The 18,039-nt window shown below is 42.0% G+C and overlaps 1 protein-coding gene across 3 annotated transcripts in view; it reads left to right on the top strand.

Annotated features, from left to right (window-relative positions):
- Positions 1 to 18,039, top strand: part of ARID1B (AT-rich interaction domain 1B) — a 444,496-nt gene that overhangs the window by 312,837 nt on the left and 113,620 nt on the right. For all 3 annotated transcript variants that reach the window (XM_025381991.1, XM_025381992.1, XM_025381993.1), the window contains one exon: positions 26 to 269. In XM_025381991.1, coding sequence (XP_025237776.1) covers positions 26 to 269 — 244 coding nt within the window. The remainder of the gene's footprint in view (positions 1 to 25; positions 270 to 18,039) is intronic.

The following is an 18,039-nucleotide window of genomic DNA, read 5'->3' as shown; positions in this document are numbered from 1 at the left end:
ATAAATACATCTTTTCCTTTCTTAGGATCTGTCTGGCTCCATTGATGACCTCCCCACGGGAACGGAAGCAACTCTGAGCTCAGCAGTCAGTGCATCCGGGTCCACAAGCAGCCAAGGGGATCAGAGCAACCCCGCGCAGTCGCCTTTCTCCCCACATGCGTCGCCTCATCTCTCCAGCATCCCGGGGGGCCCATCTCCCTCTCCTGTTGGCTCTCCTGTAGGAAGCAACCAGTCTCGATCTGGCCCAATCTCTCCTGCAAGTATCCCAGGTATTTACCTTCCTAATAATTATTGTTTTACTTTGTGATAAAGAGAGATCTCACGTTCATCAACAGCAACTCACAATTCATTACTTTACTATTTAAAAACCTAGTGGCTACGTATTAAGAGTATAACTGAATTCTCACCAAGGCATACGAGAGTCCCAGTTCCTGAAGATACTCAACAGGTGATTATAACTACCCCGTTAATAAAATGACCAATTACATTGTTATTTTCAATTTGCATATTTACCTTAACTTATGCCAGAAACAGGGTATTATTTATCCTCTTAGCATATGTTTTGTAATGATTCTGTTACATCTGATCTTCTGTTGATGAGTACCACTAAAGTGAGATTGTTGGTGAGGATCGGCCTTATATTTTCGTGGTTCTGTTTAATACTTGCCACAGCATTTACTTTCTAAAACATTTCCACGGTCTATACTTACCAGTGTCTGATCACATCCAGGCAATGGTTGTTTCTGGAGCATGGTGGAGGCGTTCTTACTGATACAAACGCGTGCCTTCTCTTTCACACAAGGAGCCCGTGTTCTGGTTAACTCCATGTTCAGTGATTTCACTTGTCTTGCATCACCTCTCTCTTCTGCTCCCTTTATTATGTTCTCAAGGCTATTTATTTATTTGGTTATTTATTTGTCAGTTACTTCATCCTCATCCAGCTTTCTTACATCAAACTTCATCCATTCAAATCTATCACGCAACTAGCTTTCCTTTATCACCAAACCAGATAATTTATTCTGTCCTTCCAAAATCGTGGGCATTAGTCTGTGCTTTTTAACATTTCACCTCTTTTATATTAAAAAAAAAAAAGTATATTGTGGAATGTTTAGAATATTACACATATATATCTCTAAATAAAATAACATATATAGCACGCCAATTTGAAACATTAACTATCAAATAAACATTCATGAATTCACCATCTGGTTTAAGAATTAGAGTATCATAATGCCATTGTATCTACCTGTCTATTTCTTCCTTATCTCAAGCTCTATACCTCTCCCTCACTTCAAATATCCTTTGAATCTTTTTTAAAATATTGTTCTTTTGGTTTTTTGGTTTTTGGGTTTTTTTCCTAAGAATTTTATTACAAACATTCATAGATACATATATTGTTTTATTAAGTTTTTAGCTTTACAGAAATATATTATATTTGGAATGACTATAATTTAGCTTTACAGAAATATATTATATTTGGAATGACTATAATTTATCATCCAAGTTGAAACACTTTTGTGCATGCAAAGGGCTACTATTAACAATTACAGTAGGACAGTGGCATAAACCAGAAGGTCTTGGGCAAATCAGATAATATGGTCACCCCACTCATAGTGTATGCTAAAATTTGCTTTTTTTAACTAAACATTGTGTTTCTAAGATTCATCTGTAATTTGATATAGGTATACACTCAGTGCATTTTGATTAAAGCATTTCGATGTTTTCTTTCTTTCAAAAATGTTTGTTTGTCCTCACAGTGTTTGTAATAACCTGGACTTATCTGCTGCTTTTCACTTTTTAATGCTATGAATACACTATAGTCTAGAATTTTTAACACAGTTTTTGGTGTTGACATGGTTTGTGAGATGTCACCTACCTAAATGTTGGAAAGTTATATGTAAAATATTGCATTATTCAAAGAGCTCACTCTGTCATTCTCAATTGAGTCAAAAGGACTTTTTCTAAAAACCTAAATGAAAACTTTCTTGAGGTATAAAGATATAATGGTTTTAAATTTTAAATTCCTGACATGAGTAGTTAGCCATCTGAAGATTTTCCATGTCTCTCATTTCAAATGGGGATTTCTAAACTTGTACTTTCATTGTTGGATTTTGATGCAATACAGAACATAAAACCCAACAGAAAACCTCGCTTTGGGCACATGATCCTGGGTATCAGGTGTTACATTATATAGTATTTTACAGAGGAGGTAGCTCAGCAAATTCAACTGGCATCAGAGTCTGTGGTTTAGTTGGTTTGCACAGAGTAAAAGCTGGTGAGTGGGTTATACACCATCACAAAGGATGCCCATTCTTCACCGTGACTGCAGATGTGTGCGGGCAGAGAGCACAAGGACCTCACTACCATTTCTCCCTAACTCCTAGAAAGCTTTCCACTTTCTTGGATATGTCATTTAAAGTATATAGTTTGTTTTTTAAACCTGTGTCAGAAACCCTAACCACCATATTGCTTCACTGTACTATTACAAGTCAGCTCCTCTGTAGCCGACATCTGTATGGTGCTTGGTAAATCTATTCATTGACATTTAGTACCGGGAAGAAATTAGGCAGCAAAAGCTCCACCTTTTTTTTGGTGGGATATTCTTCAAGTAAATTCTTAACTGTCTGCTAAATGTGAAGCTACATGGGATCAGATTATATAAATATGACAAAGAGAACATTTCTTAGTGTATTCTCCATGGAGTAACCTCTTAGAAAATCTGATAAGCGATTTTGGCATTTGTTCACCTTTCTTCCAAGTGGAAGTACGAACATTTGTACTAGATGGACTTTCATAATGATCTGATACTAGCCACACAACTTGAAGAAGCTTCTAAGCCTTTCTGTGCCTCAGCTTCTGCATCTGTAAAGAGGATGACCCCACCTCACAGGGGAAATGCAAAGATTAAATGTGTCATTGCACATGAGACAGGTACAGGCTGAGCACTCGGTGCTTGTTGATTCTTGCAATGTTATGTTCACCATTATGGATATTACTCAAACTGAGACTGTCTGTGACAGTTACTGTCCAGAGTTGTACGGTTGATTTAGGCAGCAGGTCTTCTGGTTCTTAATCCAGTGTTGTTTTTGTGGAATTCAGAAGACATGTATGTTGTTCCCAGTGATGACTTGGTGTGTTTGCTGAGGTAGTGCAGTAGGACTGCTAGAGCTAGCCATGAAAGCAAAATATATTTTCACAAAGTTGAACTCAGTTTTCTTCTAGGAGAAAAAAAGAAAGGTCCACGTTCCTCTTCTTGGAGGTTGAGCCTGAAAAGGTTAAGAGGAAGACCAGAAAACAAAAGATAGAAGTAACTGTACCCCAGAGATTAACAGAATTTCTACTGTTGTCTCTACACATGAAAATTTTAGCTGGACACTTAGCCCCTGCTTCAGTCAGATCATAGGCAAACTGATTTATGCTAGACTGCCTGCCTGCCACACAGAAAAGTTAACATGAGATGCAGTATAAAATCCTGGATTATTTTCCCTCTTTCTGCCTGTGCGGAGGCCACGTCAGCTAACTGAGAGTACTTCCCGCCCAGTGGTCCCTGCCAGGGCTGCCGTACACACTTCAACAGGTAGCTCATTGCACAGGGTCTGAGTGGTGAATGGGAGTTGACATCTACCTGCCCTCTTGTGGGAAGGGGCACCATTTTCTCATTCATACAGAGGAGCCAGGTTACCCTTAGTAACCTTGTCCTAGACTTTGGGGGAGTAGTCCATGGCTTCAGTCCAGGTAATACCCATTTCTCTTCTCTCTGTTCCCACAGCTAAGCCTAGGGGCACTGAAATGTCAGTTTTTGATAACTGTTCATCAAACATTTTATATGCAGCTATTTTAATGGAATTTACACAAAGCTCATGACAGGTTTTTGTTGGGAGGAAAAAATGATTGTCTTCTATTTCCATTTCCCTCCACCTAGGCACCCTGTCCTTTTTAATTTTTTAAATAATTTCCCTAAGATTCATATCCTTATTCTCTGAGAAGTATTAAATATATCGAGTTATCCAACTTGCTTTATGTTATATATTTGTGTGAACTTGGTCATAGGTAGTAAAACCACATTTTGGAGATGATCATAAAGTTTGTCTTTGCTTTTTGTTTTATATTTACTTTTACCTAAATGCAAATACACCTTCCTTTAGAGAATAATGAGGCCCATCTCCCTCCTCCTTTTTCCATCTCTACTCCTTATATTTAAATGGTGTGGATCTGTACATCAGATCCCAAGCTCATATGCAGTCCACCTTCTTTTGGTTCTGAGTCTGCCAGTGAAGCATGCGTGCCATGTAGAGATGACATGCTTTCCCAGGCATGATGCTCAAGCTGTCAAGCTATCTGTTAGGAATTTCCCTTTTTTTTTCTATATGTAGTCTTTGGTTTTCTTCCTGTCCCCTTCCTTCCTCTTACTCCCAGCACCCTCTTATGTTTGGCCTCTCTTCTCTGCTGTTGCCTCCTGCTATATCTCACCACCTCCTCTCCATGTCTCACAGACTGGCTCTTTCAATCATTGTCTCTCCAACAAGTCATTGTAAAATGTGCAGCTATTATGTAGCTGATAGCTGGGATGAAGTAAAGCCAAATGTTGCAGGGAATTCTTCCTGATGTTGCTTTCCTAGGATTTGTTGAAATAGAACAATCATTTTTCTCCATCTCTACCCTGGTAGATGTAATTGACAGCTAATGAGAAGTATCACAGAGGTAGATAAACGAAGCCCAGTAAAGCATCCCAAGTGGCTGATTCTGTTTCTTGCCTGTTAAACTCTTCCTCCACTCACTGCAGATTTGCCCTCCTGTCTTGCTGCCTCACAAACATTGTGAGTGTCGTGGGAAACACTACTATGATACACTGGTACAACACTGCCCCACCACATCCCTAACTCAGCGGGGCTTTTCCTCCTGCATTCTTTGGAGAAGGAGGATGGAGATTTTTTATGTTAAGTAGCCACATGGATTCTCTCCCTTTGTTTGCACGTTCCTGGGCTCCAGCAGTGCAGCTCTCTATAGTTAGAAGGTAAGAATTCAGGCCTGCTTGTTGACTCTAAACAAGCGTTTGAGAACAGAAACACAAACACTATACTCTCCCTCCAGTGCCATTACAAATTTTCTTGTTTTTTACATTCTCTCTCCTCTTCTTACTGATGTATTTATATTTAGAGACAGAAATGAAATAGCTCCATCTTTGTAATTGGCAGTGTGTATTCATATACTCTACATTTAAATTAAGCAGATGTAATGTCAGGTACAGTTAATTCTGAAATGTATGATATTAGACATAATGCTGATGTTCTAGTAAATGATCCCATCACGTTGCACTTACGCTGCTTCTTGGGTTACATCCTAGCGTTTTTCACTTTGGCGTTAAGGAGGGCTGCCAGGTTTTGGATGTGTATTGAACAGGTCATGGGTCTTAGGCTGGGCCTGATTGCCCCTAATGCATGGTGGAAGCTGACTCAGCACAGCCTCTGAATGCACCGCTGTTGCCAGAAGATTCTGCAGATGTTAATTTCACTTGTCCTGCCTCCAGAGCCAGCCATTCCAGTTTACTAACAAAGCAAAAATGTAAATAAGCCAAACTTTACAATTTTTTATTTTATTGGCCAGAGGCTTTTATCAGCTTTTCCTCCGTGTGCTGTGAGCAGCGGCAGCGTTTAAATATTGAGAAGAGGGAGCACACCATGGGGTGAGGAATGGACAGGCAGGTGTTAACTGTTCATAGCCTGGCTGGCACTTCTGTTTATACAACTAAGCTCATCTGTTTTTTCAATGAAGATCTAAGGATAGTAACTGAAAATTCCTGAATAGACTTTTCCCCATTCTTTTTTTGGCATTAGGCATTTGGTATTTGTACCAAGTCCAGTGTAAGTAGAGTTAACTCACTTTGATCTGGCAGCAGAAGGCCACTGATCATAATAGATTAGGGTCAAAAACACAGAGTTAGGTCTTCACGCTAGCAGATAATAAGGAGCTATTTGTTTTCATGACTGTTGTTCTTCTTGCCTTGTACTAGGTAAGACTAATCAAAGGCAACATCATCCTAGCTATCACAGACAGAAGCAAAATAGAGTTGCGTCAGATATGAAAGTGGAACCCCTTGTCTTTTTACATTCCGTGCTTCATTTGGAGCCAGCCGCTCACCTGCTGCCTGGCCTCTCGACAGACTACCCGCTGTCTGGCTGGGTGTGAGGGATGGGTCAGGGCGGCTTCAGAGCTGAGACTGTGAAGCCAGGAGGCCCAGGTCGGGAGGAATCTCACTCACCTTCCAGAAGCTGCCTTCACTGCTCCCATCTTTTTCTACTGATACCTCCCCTCCCCTTCTCCCTCTCCAGCCAGCTGCGCTTCACCCCACTCCAATGATCACCTCTGCACGTGTGCCTCCCACCTAGGGTAGCCACCTCCAGGAGCCCCTCCATAGTGCACAGCATGTGGTGCCCCGCACCCTTCTGCTAATGTGAACTCATACCCAGCGAAGAACTTCAGTCTCTGTCCTTTGAAAAGGATCACAGATGTGACGAGCCTGAAGAAATCACTTGGTCAGAGCTCGTCCTCCTACACCACAAAGCACCAGTTCCTTTTTAGTGGAGCCTGATTCTCTGCAGCTTTCTCGTGGCCATTCCTAGAGGGCGAGGGATGCATCCAGCATACCAACCAGCCATGATGAATCTGTGCCCCTCAGGAAAATCTCAGACACAAAAAGCATGAGTTCTAGAAAGGGTGGCATGTATTGGATTAAATATGGAAAAGAACTGTTTGGCAGCACTGGGGTATATTTAGAGCTCTTCTGTGTGAGTGCTCACCCAGTCCTACCCTTCAGCAAGCGAGAGCTAAGTAGATTTCTCTACCAGCCGATATAGCTGCAGATCCAAACAAGAAGATATTCTGGTCAAAAAACTAATTTTCTTGCTTAATTTGACATTCAAACAAGCAGAATCTGGAAGGATGCTATAATGGGAAAGAGAAAAATGAATCTCAGTTAGGAGTTAGTCATAGGCCAGAGTGAACAGGAAGGATTCCAGTGAGAGGAAATGATGGCTCCTGGTCTAATTTGTCAAGATTAATACCTATCAGATGAACAATGGAGGATGCAAACCAGTGTCTCTCTTTCATTTAACCCCTTTCTCCTGGAGTTCTAGATCTCTTAGGCCTCTAGCCCATCCTAAGTAAATAAACTTTCTACTTTTTAATTTGGCCTTAATGTAACTCAGGGTAAAAAGCATGAGTTTATTTCTATATGTAAATAGTTCTTAGGCAGTGTCCTTTCGTGATAACATTAGCAGTAGACCCTCTAAAGTGGCATTTCGTGTACTGACAGAAATTTTTTATCTGAAAGTCTGCATAATCACCTTACCTAATAATCTTATTTTTAAATATCTATCGAATGTTCCTTTTTGGCTTCACTGGAGGTGGAAATCCTGCAACAGCTTGTTGCAAGGAAGGTGCATGCTGCTTATTGGCAGGCCGAGGAGAAAAAAAAAATTAACACAAAATGCCATTGATATATCCATGTTTTTAATCTGTGGCAGCACAGAAAACCAATTCAGCGGTTCTGCAAACCAAAGAGAACTTAAGCCAGTGTTTTTTTTCCCTGACAAAGTAAAATATTTGGGTGTTACACAAAACTATTTCCATTCCTTCCAAATGCTGCTTCGCAATAGTTAAGAAAGCAAATTGTATATTTTGTCTCTTTGAGAGATGGGGTTGCATCGCTGTATGGCTTAGTTATTGGTAGTGTGATACTGAACCTCCCACTTTAAGATAACAGCTTTAAAATTCAGGCCAAGATCCTGGTTATGGAAACTCAGCAAGTCCATGGGTCATGAGTATTCTCAGCGCTGTTTCTAGAGGGCATGCTCCATTGCTGTCTGGCGGCCAAGGCCTTGCGTTTGAAGAACTGCCCCAGCATTCTGAGCTACTCTTCTCCTTCAGAGGTCACTCCAGACCCCAAGTCAGGTATTCTGATAGATGGGGAATGCGTATTGTTTTCTTCAAAAGCACAAATCTTCTCAATCTTTCATTCCAACAGACCTCAAATGAAGCCTTTTCCCCCTCTTCTTTCTCCCATGTTCAGAAATAAGAAAACATTAGACATTTACCAAAATACAAATTCCCACTTAGTTTTGCTCCCTCTCTTAATTAAAAAGAAAAGTTGGATAACTCAGTTTAAATTATCCTGTCAATTTCCATTCCCTGTCTCTATTCTTCTGTGTATGAAAATACAAGAAAGCCTGTGTCACCAAGGCAGTGTTATGTGCCTTTTTCTAGCTCTGCAATCTCCGCAGTGACTCATGTGTTTTCATGTGTTCCCACTCCCACTTCGCCATTACTTTTTTGCATTGTTCGCTGGAGAAGCACTTCGGACACCTCGTTCTCTGTTTGTTTGCACTCTTGAGCTGAGTAGGCTGTCCCTGCTCCGAACCTGTGCTCAGCTGCGTGTCACTGCGTCTGGACTCCGTGTGTGCTGCCTCTGTGGAAATGCTGTTGGCATTGACCTGCTGCCTTCTCCCTTCACTGAGAATGAAGATTCAGAATGGAGGGGTACAAAAGCTTTTATGAACTAATTTTAGCCTAGAAGTAAAACATTTCAGAAATCACTTGAGTACATTTTGGAAAAGGGTGGTAAAATGAATAGTACTTAGAGTCAAGATGCTCCTAAAGTTGATTTCAAAAACTTCTGGTATATCACCATGTTTCCTAAAAGAGAATAAGTAACAATTGTGTAAGGAACAAAACCATTTTATAGAGAGTGTTAGGTTTATTTCCCAATCTTCTGATAACCCTGAGGCCAGGATTATTATGATGTGTTGATTGATTATAGCCGTTAAGACTCTTACTAATCAGTTTCATCCCTTATTCTCAATTCACACACTTGCACCTTTGATTTCTCTTCCATAACAGGGTGATATGGGTTGTCGTTGACTAATGAAGAGCAGAATTGGTTTCGGCATGAGACAAACGGAACGCCTTCACCAATCCTAGAATGCATTAATCTTTCATAATCCACATCTGCATGTTTATAAATGATATAACCAGGAATTGTTAATGTTGATATTCTCCCTTCCAAACAGAAAGTGACGTAGGAGTTTGTACTTGCAAACTGCATTAAATGCATAAAGCTGAATGCCAAGAGTGTGGCCTTGCTGAGGATGCCAAATATATTACTTCATTTGTTGGTTTTAGAAAAGTAGCATGTTGCACTTTGGGTGTTGGATACACCAGGTGATACCCTGTGGAAAGCCAACTAGCCTAATTGTTCCTTTTCCTTCCTTATTTTATCATTCTATTCTGTCATTAATTTAGCAAAGCACTGAGTGTATATTATGCTGCAGGCGTAGTAAGTGGGGTAAAGGCATGAACATAAACTGCAAAGGGTCCTGTCCTGGTGAAACTTAAAGTCTTGGCCGGGCGTGGTGGCTTATGCCTGTAATCCCAGCACTTTGGGAGGCAGAGGCGGGCGGATCATGAGGTCAGGACCATCCTGGCTAACACAGTGAAACCCTGACTCTACTAAAAATACAAAAAAAAAAAAAAAAAAGAAAAGCAGCCAGGTGTGGTTGCGTGCGCCTGCAGTCCCAGCTACTGGGGCGGCTGAGGCAGGAGAATGGCGTGAACCCAGGAGGCGGAGCTTGCAGTGAGCCAACATCGCGCCACTGCACTCTAGCCTGGGCGACAGACAGAGCGAGACTCCGTCTTAAAAAAAAAAAAAAAAAAAAAAGAAAGACAGAAAAAATCTAGTGGGAAAGATAGGAGATACATAAATAACTACATACTTTATTGTCAGGTAGTCGGGGAAGAAAATCAGGTTACTTCTTTAGATAGCAGTGGCTAATTAGAGAAGGTGTCTCTCTTAGAAGTTGATACTTGAACAAGAGAAGTGAAGGAAGGGCAGGGGCAAGCCATGTGAGCGTCTAGGAAAGAATATCCAGGCAGAGAAAGCAGCAAACTCAAAGGCCCTGAGTTAGTATTGTGCTTAGTGTGCTGGGCGGCGAACACCAGGAAGTCAGTGCAGCCGGAGCATAGTAGTCACGGGCAATGGAGCATAATGCGTGGGCAGTTAGATGAGAGAGGAGCTAATGACTTTGTAGGTTATGATGATGATGATTTAGGAGGTTTTTTTATTATTTCTTTCTGAGAAGGAGTCTCGCTCTGTCTTCCAGGCTGGAGTGCAGTGGCACAATCTCCACTCACTGCAACCTCTGCCTCCCAGGTTCAAGCAATTCTCCTACCTCAGCCTCCCAAGTAGCTGGGACTATAGGCACGTGCCACCACGCTCAGCTAATTTTTATAGTTTTAGTAGAGACGGGGTTTCGCCATGTTGGCCAGGCTGGTCTTGAACTCCTGACCTCAGGTGATCTGCCCACTTTGGCCTCCCAAAGTGCTGGGATTACAGTCATGAGCCACCGCGCCTGGCTGATTTAGGAGTTTGAGTGTGATGTGAACCCTCTGGAAGGTTGGGAAGGCAGGGAATAGCATAATCCTGTTTAGGTTCTAGGAGGCTCACTGTGGCTGCTAAGTGGACAGTATACTGTAGGGGAAGGTGGGAGCAGAGACACCAGAGGCTCCTGCAGTAGGCACGCGGAGGGTTGATCGCTGCTTGGATGTACACATAGCGGGAGTAGCGGCAGAAGGAGTTTGGCCAAAGGAATGGGTACATGATGGTTCTGTACAGAAGATAGAGGTACAGGTGTTTGAAGGGGAACCAAGAGTTTGGTTTTAAACATTTGGAGTTTGAGATTCCCACTGGGTATCCTAAGGGAGGTTTTGAATAGGCGATTGGATAAGATCTGGACTCAGGCAGTATTTTGGTGGGAAAATGAGTATGTGAGGCATTAGGGTTCAGGATGAGGTCCCCTGGGCACCCAGCCTGCCTCAGCATCACTTGAAGGGCTTGTGATTCAGTAGTTGTGGGGTGGAGCCTGACAGTTTGCATTTCCAATAATTTCTAGTTCTACGGAAGCTGCTGGTCTGGGAAGTACTGGCCTAGGGAGTGAGTGAAGGTCAGCGGTCCACAGCACTCGCCACACAGCATGCCTCGGAAAGGACCGATGCTGGCCCAGCCCCGGAGATGCTTACCTAATCGGTCTGACGCAGGGTATTCCATCAGTACTTTCTTAAAGCTCTCTGGGTGGTTATTATGCGCAGCCAAGGCTGAGAATCACTGAAAGAAGAATTCTGAGGAAACCCTGGGGTACCCAAAAACATAGAGACTGTGAAAAAGAAATGGAAGAGAAATGTTTCTAGAATATGGAAGAGAGCACCTGTGTCTAAGACAGCTTAGCACTTCCCCAGTGCTCCATGGGCATGGCTGAAAAGGAGGCCTGTATTCCCGGTTAGGAGCACATACATTTCTCACAGGAAAGTTGAGGGATGAATAGCTCATGTTTTAAGGGTGGCATAGTGCTGAGTTTTTTTTTCCTGACCTTTCTAGAACTAGATTTGGCTCAGTTGAAAGTTATGTCACAGAAAAAATTCTTATGCAAAAATACTGTTGTATTCTGAAGTCCAATTCAGTTAGCAGTAGCCTCCTTTATTTCCATAATTGTTACATTAAGTTCATTTCACATGAAATCCAAGAATCATGTTATTTTAATTCTACTTGAAAAAAGGCAAAAAAGGTATCATGTTTTAAGAGACTGAACCTCAGTGGATAAATATTTTTGCTGCTTATTTGTTTTTCAAGTGACCTCATTGCCTTTTCTTAGAAGCAGGTGGAGGAACTAGTTCAGAATTCCCTGTTTCTATACCACTGATCGTGACTTTGTGTCAGATCTTTGCTCCTAGAGCTGCATTAAAGAATGATGTTATTTATCCTTTCTGCCTGGAACATTCATCCCACTTTTTATGCAGCCCAGCAAACTCCTACTTATCCTTCAAGACCCCATTAAAGGATCTTTCCCTTCACAAAGTCCTTGCTGGCCCCTGCAGCCCCGAGTTCAGCTTCTCCCTCAGGGCTGCCCCAGCTGCCTGAGCCCCTGGCGGGCTGAGAGCCTCTTTCTTCTTTTTGTCCCCAGTGCCAAGAACAGTGCCTGGCAAGTAGCGCCGTTCAGTAAACGTGGGCCAACTTAAAGAACTCGCAGTTCTCTTAGAAAAATGGGAATTCAAGAGAAGAGAGTTCTGAAATTGGTGACTTACATAACCTTTCCCCTGTGGGCCTGGAGCCGTCTCTCTGCCTTTGCATTTCACCCTCCACGGGATCATTCTTTTCCCCTCCCTCCTGAAAGCGACTCCGCTGTGACAGATACCTTTCACAAGTGTGCTTGCTGAATATTTAGTCCAATCTGAAAGAAGTAATGAAGAATACTTGAGGTCGTGCTCGAGAACCTTCCTCTCCACATTGCCACAGTCAGAGGCTCTGTGGCCTGCACAGCCCTCCTTGTCCTCTGGCACTCAGCATGGAGAGCTTAGCCGTGCCCAGGCTGGCACTGCCTCTGGCAGAGTTTACTCCTGAGTTGCGGGTCCCTGAGGGTGCCCACTGCCACCCGCCTGGGCCCCCCAGTTCTAGCCTCGTGCTGGAGAGGTCTGCTCTCCCCGCAGCAACCTCACAAGCCCAGCACTGTTAAAAAGGAGTCTGGTTATTGATTAATCCGGGTTTCATTGTGCAACTCTTTCTCTCTTGAAAAAGCACTTAAATACCCAAATGTATTAATATGTCATGCTGTGAACTGTGATGTCTAAGCAAGGTAAGCGGGTGCTGGTTTCCTTTAAATATACATTGTGAAGTGTTGATTTATCCCCCTTAGATCCTGGAGATTTCACTCAGGAGCCTTGGGTTTTCTGTTTGTTTTTTAAGTTTTTCAGAACAGTAAGTGCTTTTAGCTGTCTTGTTCCTTACTTTTAAAAGTATGAGTTTTATGCCAAGGGTTTAAAAATCTTAAGTTTTATCATGAAAACAAGCTGTCATTACTTAGTGTAATCACAAATGCAATGAAATTTTAAACTCTGTAAGAAAAAGCATATTATTTTAGTACATAAATCGACACTTAATTCTATATCTAAATGGAGAATTTCTAGAAACCATGCCACCTATAGTACCAGTGTTTTATCTGTTGGTCTCAACTTTATACAGTCTGTGTTATTTCCCTCAAATTCCAGTATTTAACTCCCAAACCCTGTATTTTTCCCTCCCTCTTCTCACATCCAGAAGCAGCATAAAGATGCCCATTGATTGACCACGTGTGCCACCTTTTGGTCTGGAAAACACGGTCCCTGGTACCTGCAGGGCACAGCAGGCGCTCACATGCTATATTCTCTTTTAGGTGCAAAATGACTCCAAGGGAGTGAGCATCCGCGTGTGGCACTTTTCATAGCCAGCCACCCGTGTTTACAGGCAGAATTGTCACGAAGCACTGGAACCCGGAATGAGAAATTTGTGACAAGGGAGGGTGGAGGCGAGTGAAACTTTGATTAAAGGAAAGTGCCTTGGCTTTCAAAAGGCCTGTGTCTATCCGGCAGCATAGAGCAGCGATCAAGTGGAAGAAAGGGAGCGGGCAGGCGCCTCAGCTAATCTTCCTCCTGGGGGCCCAGGTGGACAAATTGGCAACCCTGTTCACGGCTTTTTTCCCTTCTCCCCTTTGTGTCATAAGAACTGCTAATCGGATCCATGCTGCTGCAACTGTGGTTAGTTATTAGCAGAATAAAAGCAGATTTCTTCAAAAGAACGGGTGGGGGAAACGACTATACAAAATTGCAAGGTTGTTAGAATCTTAAATGCACAGCAGTCGATTTTTCCCCTTACTCTGAATTAGACGATGAATACAAGTCTTTCATCTGTCACGATACCCATTTCTTCAGAAGGCAGCCAAATATTAAGCTTCTCAAACAAAAAAGGAATCTTAGAAAGAGGAAAAATATTGAGGAGGAATAAAAATGGGTGAGAGAAGGGAAAAAATTAGGTTTTGTTTTTATTAATTTGCCCTGGTGAGAGAAATATAAACCGCCCGCTCTATGTGTCACCCCCCCCCCCCCCCCCCCCGCCTCTTACCTTACATCAAAGCGAGGATTCGAGAGAATGGAGCTGGTGGCTGTTCAGCATTTTATGTCTGGTGTTCTGCCTGAGGAAAGTTCAGAACCTACCTCTTTCCTTACAGATAGCAGAGTGTTATGAATCCGGACTCCTGGGGAAGGCCGGGCTAGCGATGCCATACCCAAATGTGCAGAATAGACCTTTCCCTCACAAGTGGGTTTTCACATGGCCCGGTAGAGCTGGGAATTGTATGCCTGAGCTTTAAAGCTGTTACAAAGGGTGTGTTTTGATGAGAATGCCAGCCTTTCAACGTGGTAACTGATGTACTTCAGGACATCATGGACTTTCACAGGGGGTGCCTCCCGGATCCTCAAGATTCCCAAATTTAGACGTGGTTCCTGCTTTCATCCAAATCACGTTTTTGGTCATATTTCCTATTTACTATTCATGTCTTCACACCTGAAGTTAACTAAAGTGGAGAAGCTTTCCTTAAAGTTCCATCTTTTATTTAATGGCTGTTTTATCCACAAAGACAGTTTTCATTCACCTCCCCAGAGTCGGTCCTGAGTGGAGCGGCAAGCACGGTGGAACCCAGGCTGAGCTGCGCCAGCCGCCGCCCTGAGAGTCACGCCTCCGTCAAACCCAAAGCACACGATATTCCCACACCTTTCAGGTCACTTAGCAGTCATCCAGACTAAAAATGTCTCATTTTAATGCGGAGAATCCCTTATATGTAAATGTTTTATGATTCCAGTTTATTTATTTTTTTATTTATTTATTTTTATTTATTTATTTTTTTTGAGACGAAGTCTCGCTCTGTCACCCAGGCTGGGGTGCAGTGGCGTGATCTCGGGTCGCTGCAACTTCCACCTCTCAGGTTTAAGCGATTCTCCTGCCTCAGCCTCCCAAGTAGCAGGGATTACAGGTGGCCACCACCAGGTATCTTTGTAGAGACAGAGTTTTACCATGTTGGCCAGGCTAGTCTCGAACTCCAGACCTCAAGCAGTCTGCCTGCCTCGGCCTCCTAAAGTGCTGGGATTACTAGTGTGAGCCATTGCGCTGGGCCAACTCCAGTTTATCTTCAATCAAAGCTGTGCTGACTTAAATAGTCAAGTCTAGAAGTCCGTGCATCACTGTGTATCCTCTGACTTAACTTGTCCTTTGCCTTGTCAGAGACTTTCTGGTTTCTCTGCCCCAAGTTCCCTGTGGGAAGGTATCTCCCCAAAAGGGATCGCATGGGTATCAGTGATCAGACTATTAAACCAACTTCCAAGGGTCTGTCTTACCCTTGCACCTGTCACAGAGTTTATGAAGAGAACCCATGTGAAAAACATTACGTAGTTTTAATATGTTTAATTAATAAAAGAAAAGTTCCGGTTTGAAATCTATTATAGTAGGCTGGGTGAATAACGTTTTATAAGTTGGTCTTCAAGGGCTTTTATGAGGGCATCATTCACATAGACCGCATCATACTCACTTCTGTTTTCTACCTGTTTGCTGATCGTCCTTTGTAGCTAATTTATCTTCAGGCCTCGCAGTGAGGTTTAGAAAAAGACTTGGAAACCTCAGACCACAGTAGGGAGAAGAGTTGAAAAGCTTGATCCAGCAGGTTTTTGGCAGTGTATTAGTTTGTTTAGAATGAAGGTATGCGGCCCTGTGAACGGTGCACGGGAGCTGTCTTGCTCCGTGAAGTTCAGGAATTGGAAGTATCCTCATTCCCTTCATGGCTCAGGAGTATCCCAGTCAGATAGCCTCTGACGTGCCCATTTATCTGTACTTTTAGGACCGAATGACACATCAATAGTGCGTAACATTTTGCATAAGGATTTAGGAAAGTCTAGCCCTATTTTGAATGAACTTTTGAGCCATATGACATGAAAAGGTTTATCTCCCAAAGCAGAGGCTTAACTCCTTAAAGGTGAGGACACCAAGCTGCTGTGGTTCTGTGTTCTCAGTTGAAAGGTAGGGAAGAACATTACTTTCTGGTTTATACTGCTCTCATCTGAGATAGGATTTATTCACAATAAAGAATTGCGTCGACAGCCTGTTCACAAACATCTTCCCCACCGCTCTGCCCTAATACAGGACCTTTTGGTAAGGGCGAGATGATCTTACTAGAGACAGAGGCACACACACCCCATGCTGAACAATAGGAAATGTTCTAAGTTCACACCCACTCTCTTCAGATAAACTGTTAACCAGAACCACTAAGCGGGAGCTCGAGCAGATTCTGTGTATCAGTAGTTTGCTTGGAGCATATCGAAGTTGGTGTCAGCCAGCCTGCTTCTTCATTCTGAGAGTAAGTGGGCTTTTTTCCGTTCTTGAAGCAAGTGAAATAGAAAACACTGAACAGAAGGTTGCTATGTCTAAATAACTTGTGGGTTTTCTAACTCATCTAAATAAATGCCTAAGACTAGGAAAACGTATTTTTCATTTACACCATTAGGTTAATACCTAATATACCTGCAGGTTTTTAAAGAAATGACCCAGGAAATCCTTGTGCTGTATCGCAGAGCTGTACCATCTTACCCCACTCTAGCTTCTTAGTAAGTTAGATAAGATGTACAGTGATTTCCACAGATGTGGAGTCTACCATGCAGCCAACCAATGCTGTCTCTTAACACAATTATATTGTCATCTATCATGGTGGAAGAAAAGATCCTGACCAGTTCTTCATGTTTCAGAAATTAAAGGAGCAACTAAATGCAACCCATGGTAAGAAGCTGTAGTGTAATTACTAGTAGGTTTGGCAGAATATAAGAAATGTATCCTCCAGAGGATCAGTAAAGTCAGACGGTGGCAGGTGAGACCCATATTCTACTTTAAAGATTTGAAAGAGCCGATTTCCATGAGGCTGTACTAGAATAAAACAACCCAGTGTTTCAGTTTTGGATGCAGCAGAATTGCATAGTCAGTGGGAAGTAGAAGATGAACACGATCATGTAGGAATGTATCAGTATTTGGTTGCTACAATGTGTTCTTTTAATTTCTCACTAAAGTTAATGACACCACCAAGAATTCTTGATGAGTAGAAGAATTAATTCAATTGCTAATTGCTGAAAGCTATGAAATACATATTGATTCTGTAGCACATTTCATGGGAGTAACTTGATCATGATAGAGTTACTTGCAAAGTGATTGGAAGCATTCTTCATTTTTTCTCAGAATTCAACAAGAACCACAACCAGTTTAATCCACATGGACCTAAGAATAGGTGTGTTTAAGGACCCAAGTACTTGCCACTATAAACACCTCATGATCTCCGTGTATTGAGGATAACTGGCCATAAATAACTGGACAATAAAATTGTCCAAATGTCCATGCTTTAACATGTCTTTTCATGTTAATTATAAAAAGTCAATCTTCTTGAATTACTCATGGAAGAGTATAATTTAGGACATTGCCCTCTATATAGTGAGTACTCTTTTTTTTTTTTTTTTTTAACTCATTTGGTACATTCAAGCTAACTATCTCCAGTTTGCCCGCAAACTTGTAAGACAAATAAATGCGTATTCTAGACAGTGCTCTCTCTTTAGTTCCTTCTTTATTCACTTTTGCCCAGAGTCAGCTAATGTAGGAAAATTGGAAGATGGAATGGATCTGAGGCACTAAAACTGAAATCAGGTAGTGTCTGTCATTCAGACTCCAGATTTGCTATCTTGAGTAATCATGTCAATATTCCATGTCAGGTAACTAAATCCATCTTAGGTTAGTTGGCTTTTTAGCTGTAATGATGTGAAAGGAAGGAGTGGTTTTTCTATGGCCACTACTGCTTTTGAAACATGGAATTTCTGAATATTTCTATATCTGTTAGTATTACTAATACTGGAAATAATGCAGGATTATTTGAAAATGGTTTGTTTGCCAGAATTGGTTGTGGTTCAGAGCTAGTGTTCTTGTGAGTTTCTATAGTTGTATACTGTAGTAATGTAGAAAGGAATTATTCCCAGGGATTGTTAGCCTCAATAAAGGATTAATGTGGGAATCCTATTTACCTCATGTTTATTCCCTACCATCCCAACACAAAAGTAGTAGAGTATAATTTATGCAGTTGCATCTGATCAGTAGTTGATCTGATT

This window comes from Theropithecus gelada, chromosome 4 (assembly GCF_003255815.1).
Source record: "Theropithecus gelada isolate Dixy chromosome 4, Tgel_1.0, whole genome shotgun sequence".
NCBI classification, from domain to species: domain Eukaryota; kingdom Metazoa; phylum Chordata; class Mammalia; order Primates; family Cercopithecidae; genus Theropithecus; species Theropithecus gelada.
This window is presented reverse-complemented; position numbering and strand designations above follow the sequence as displayed.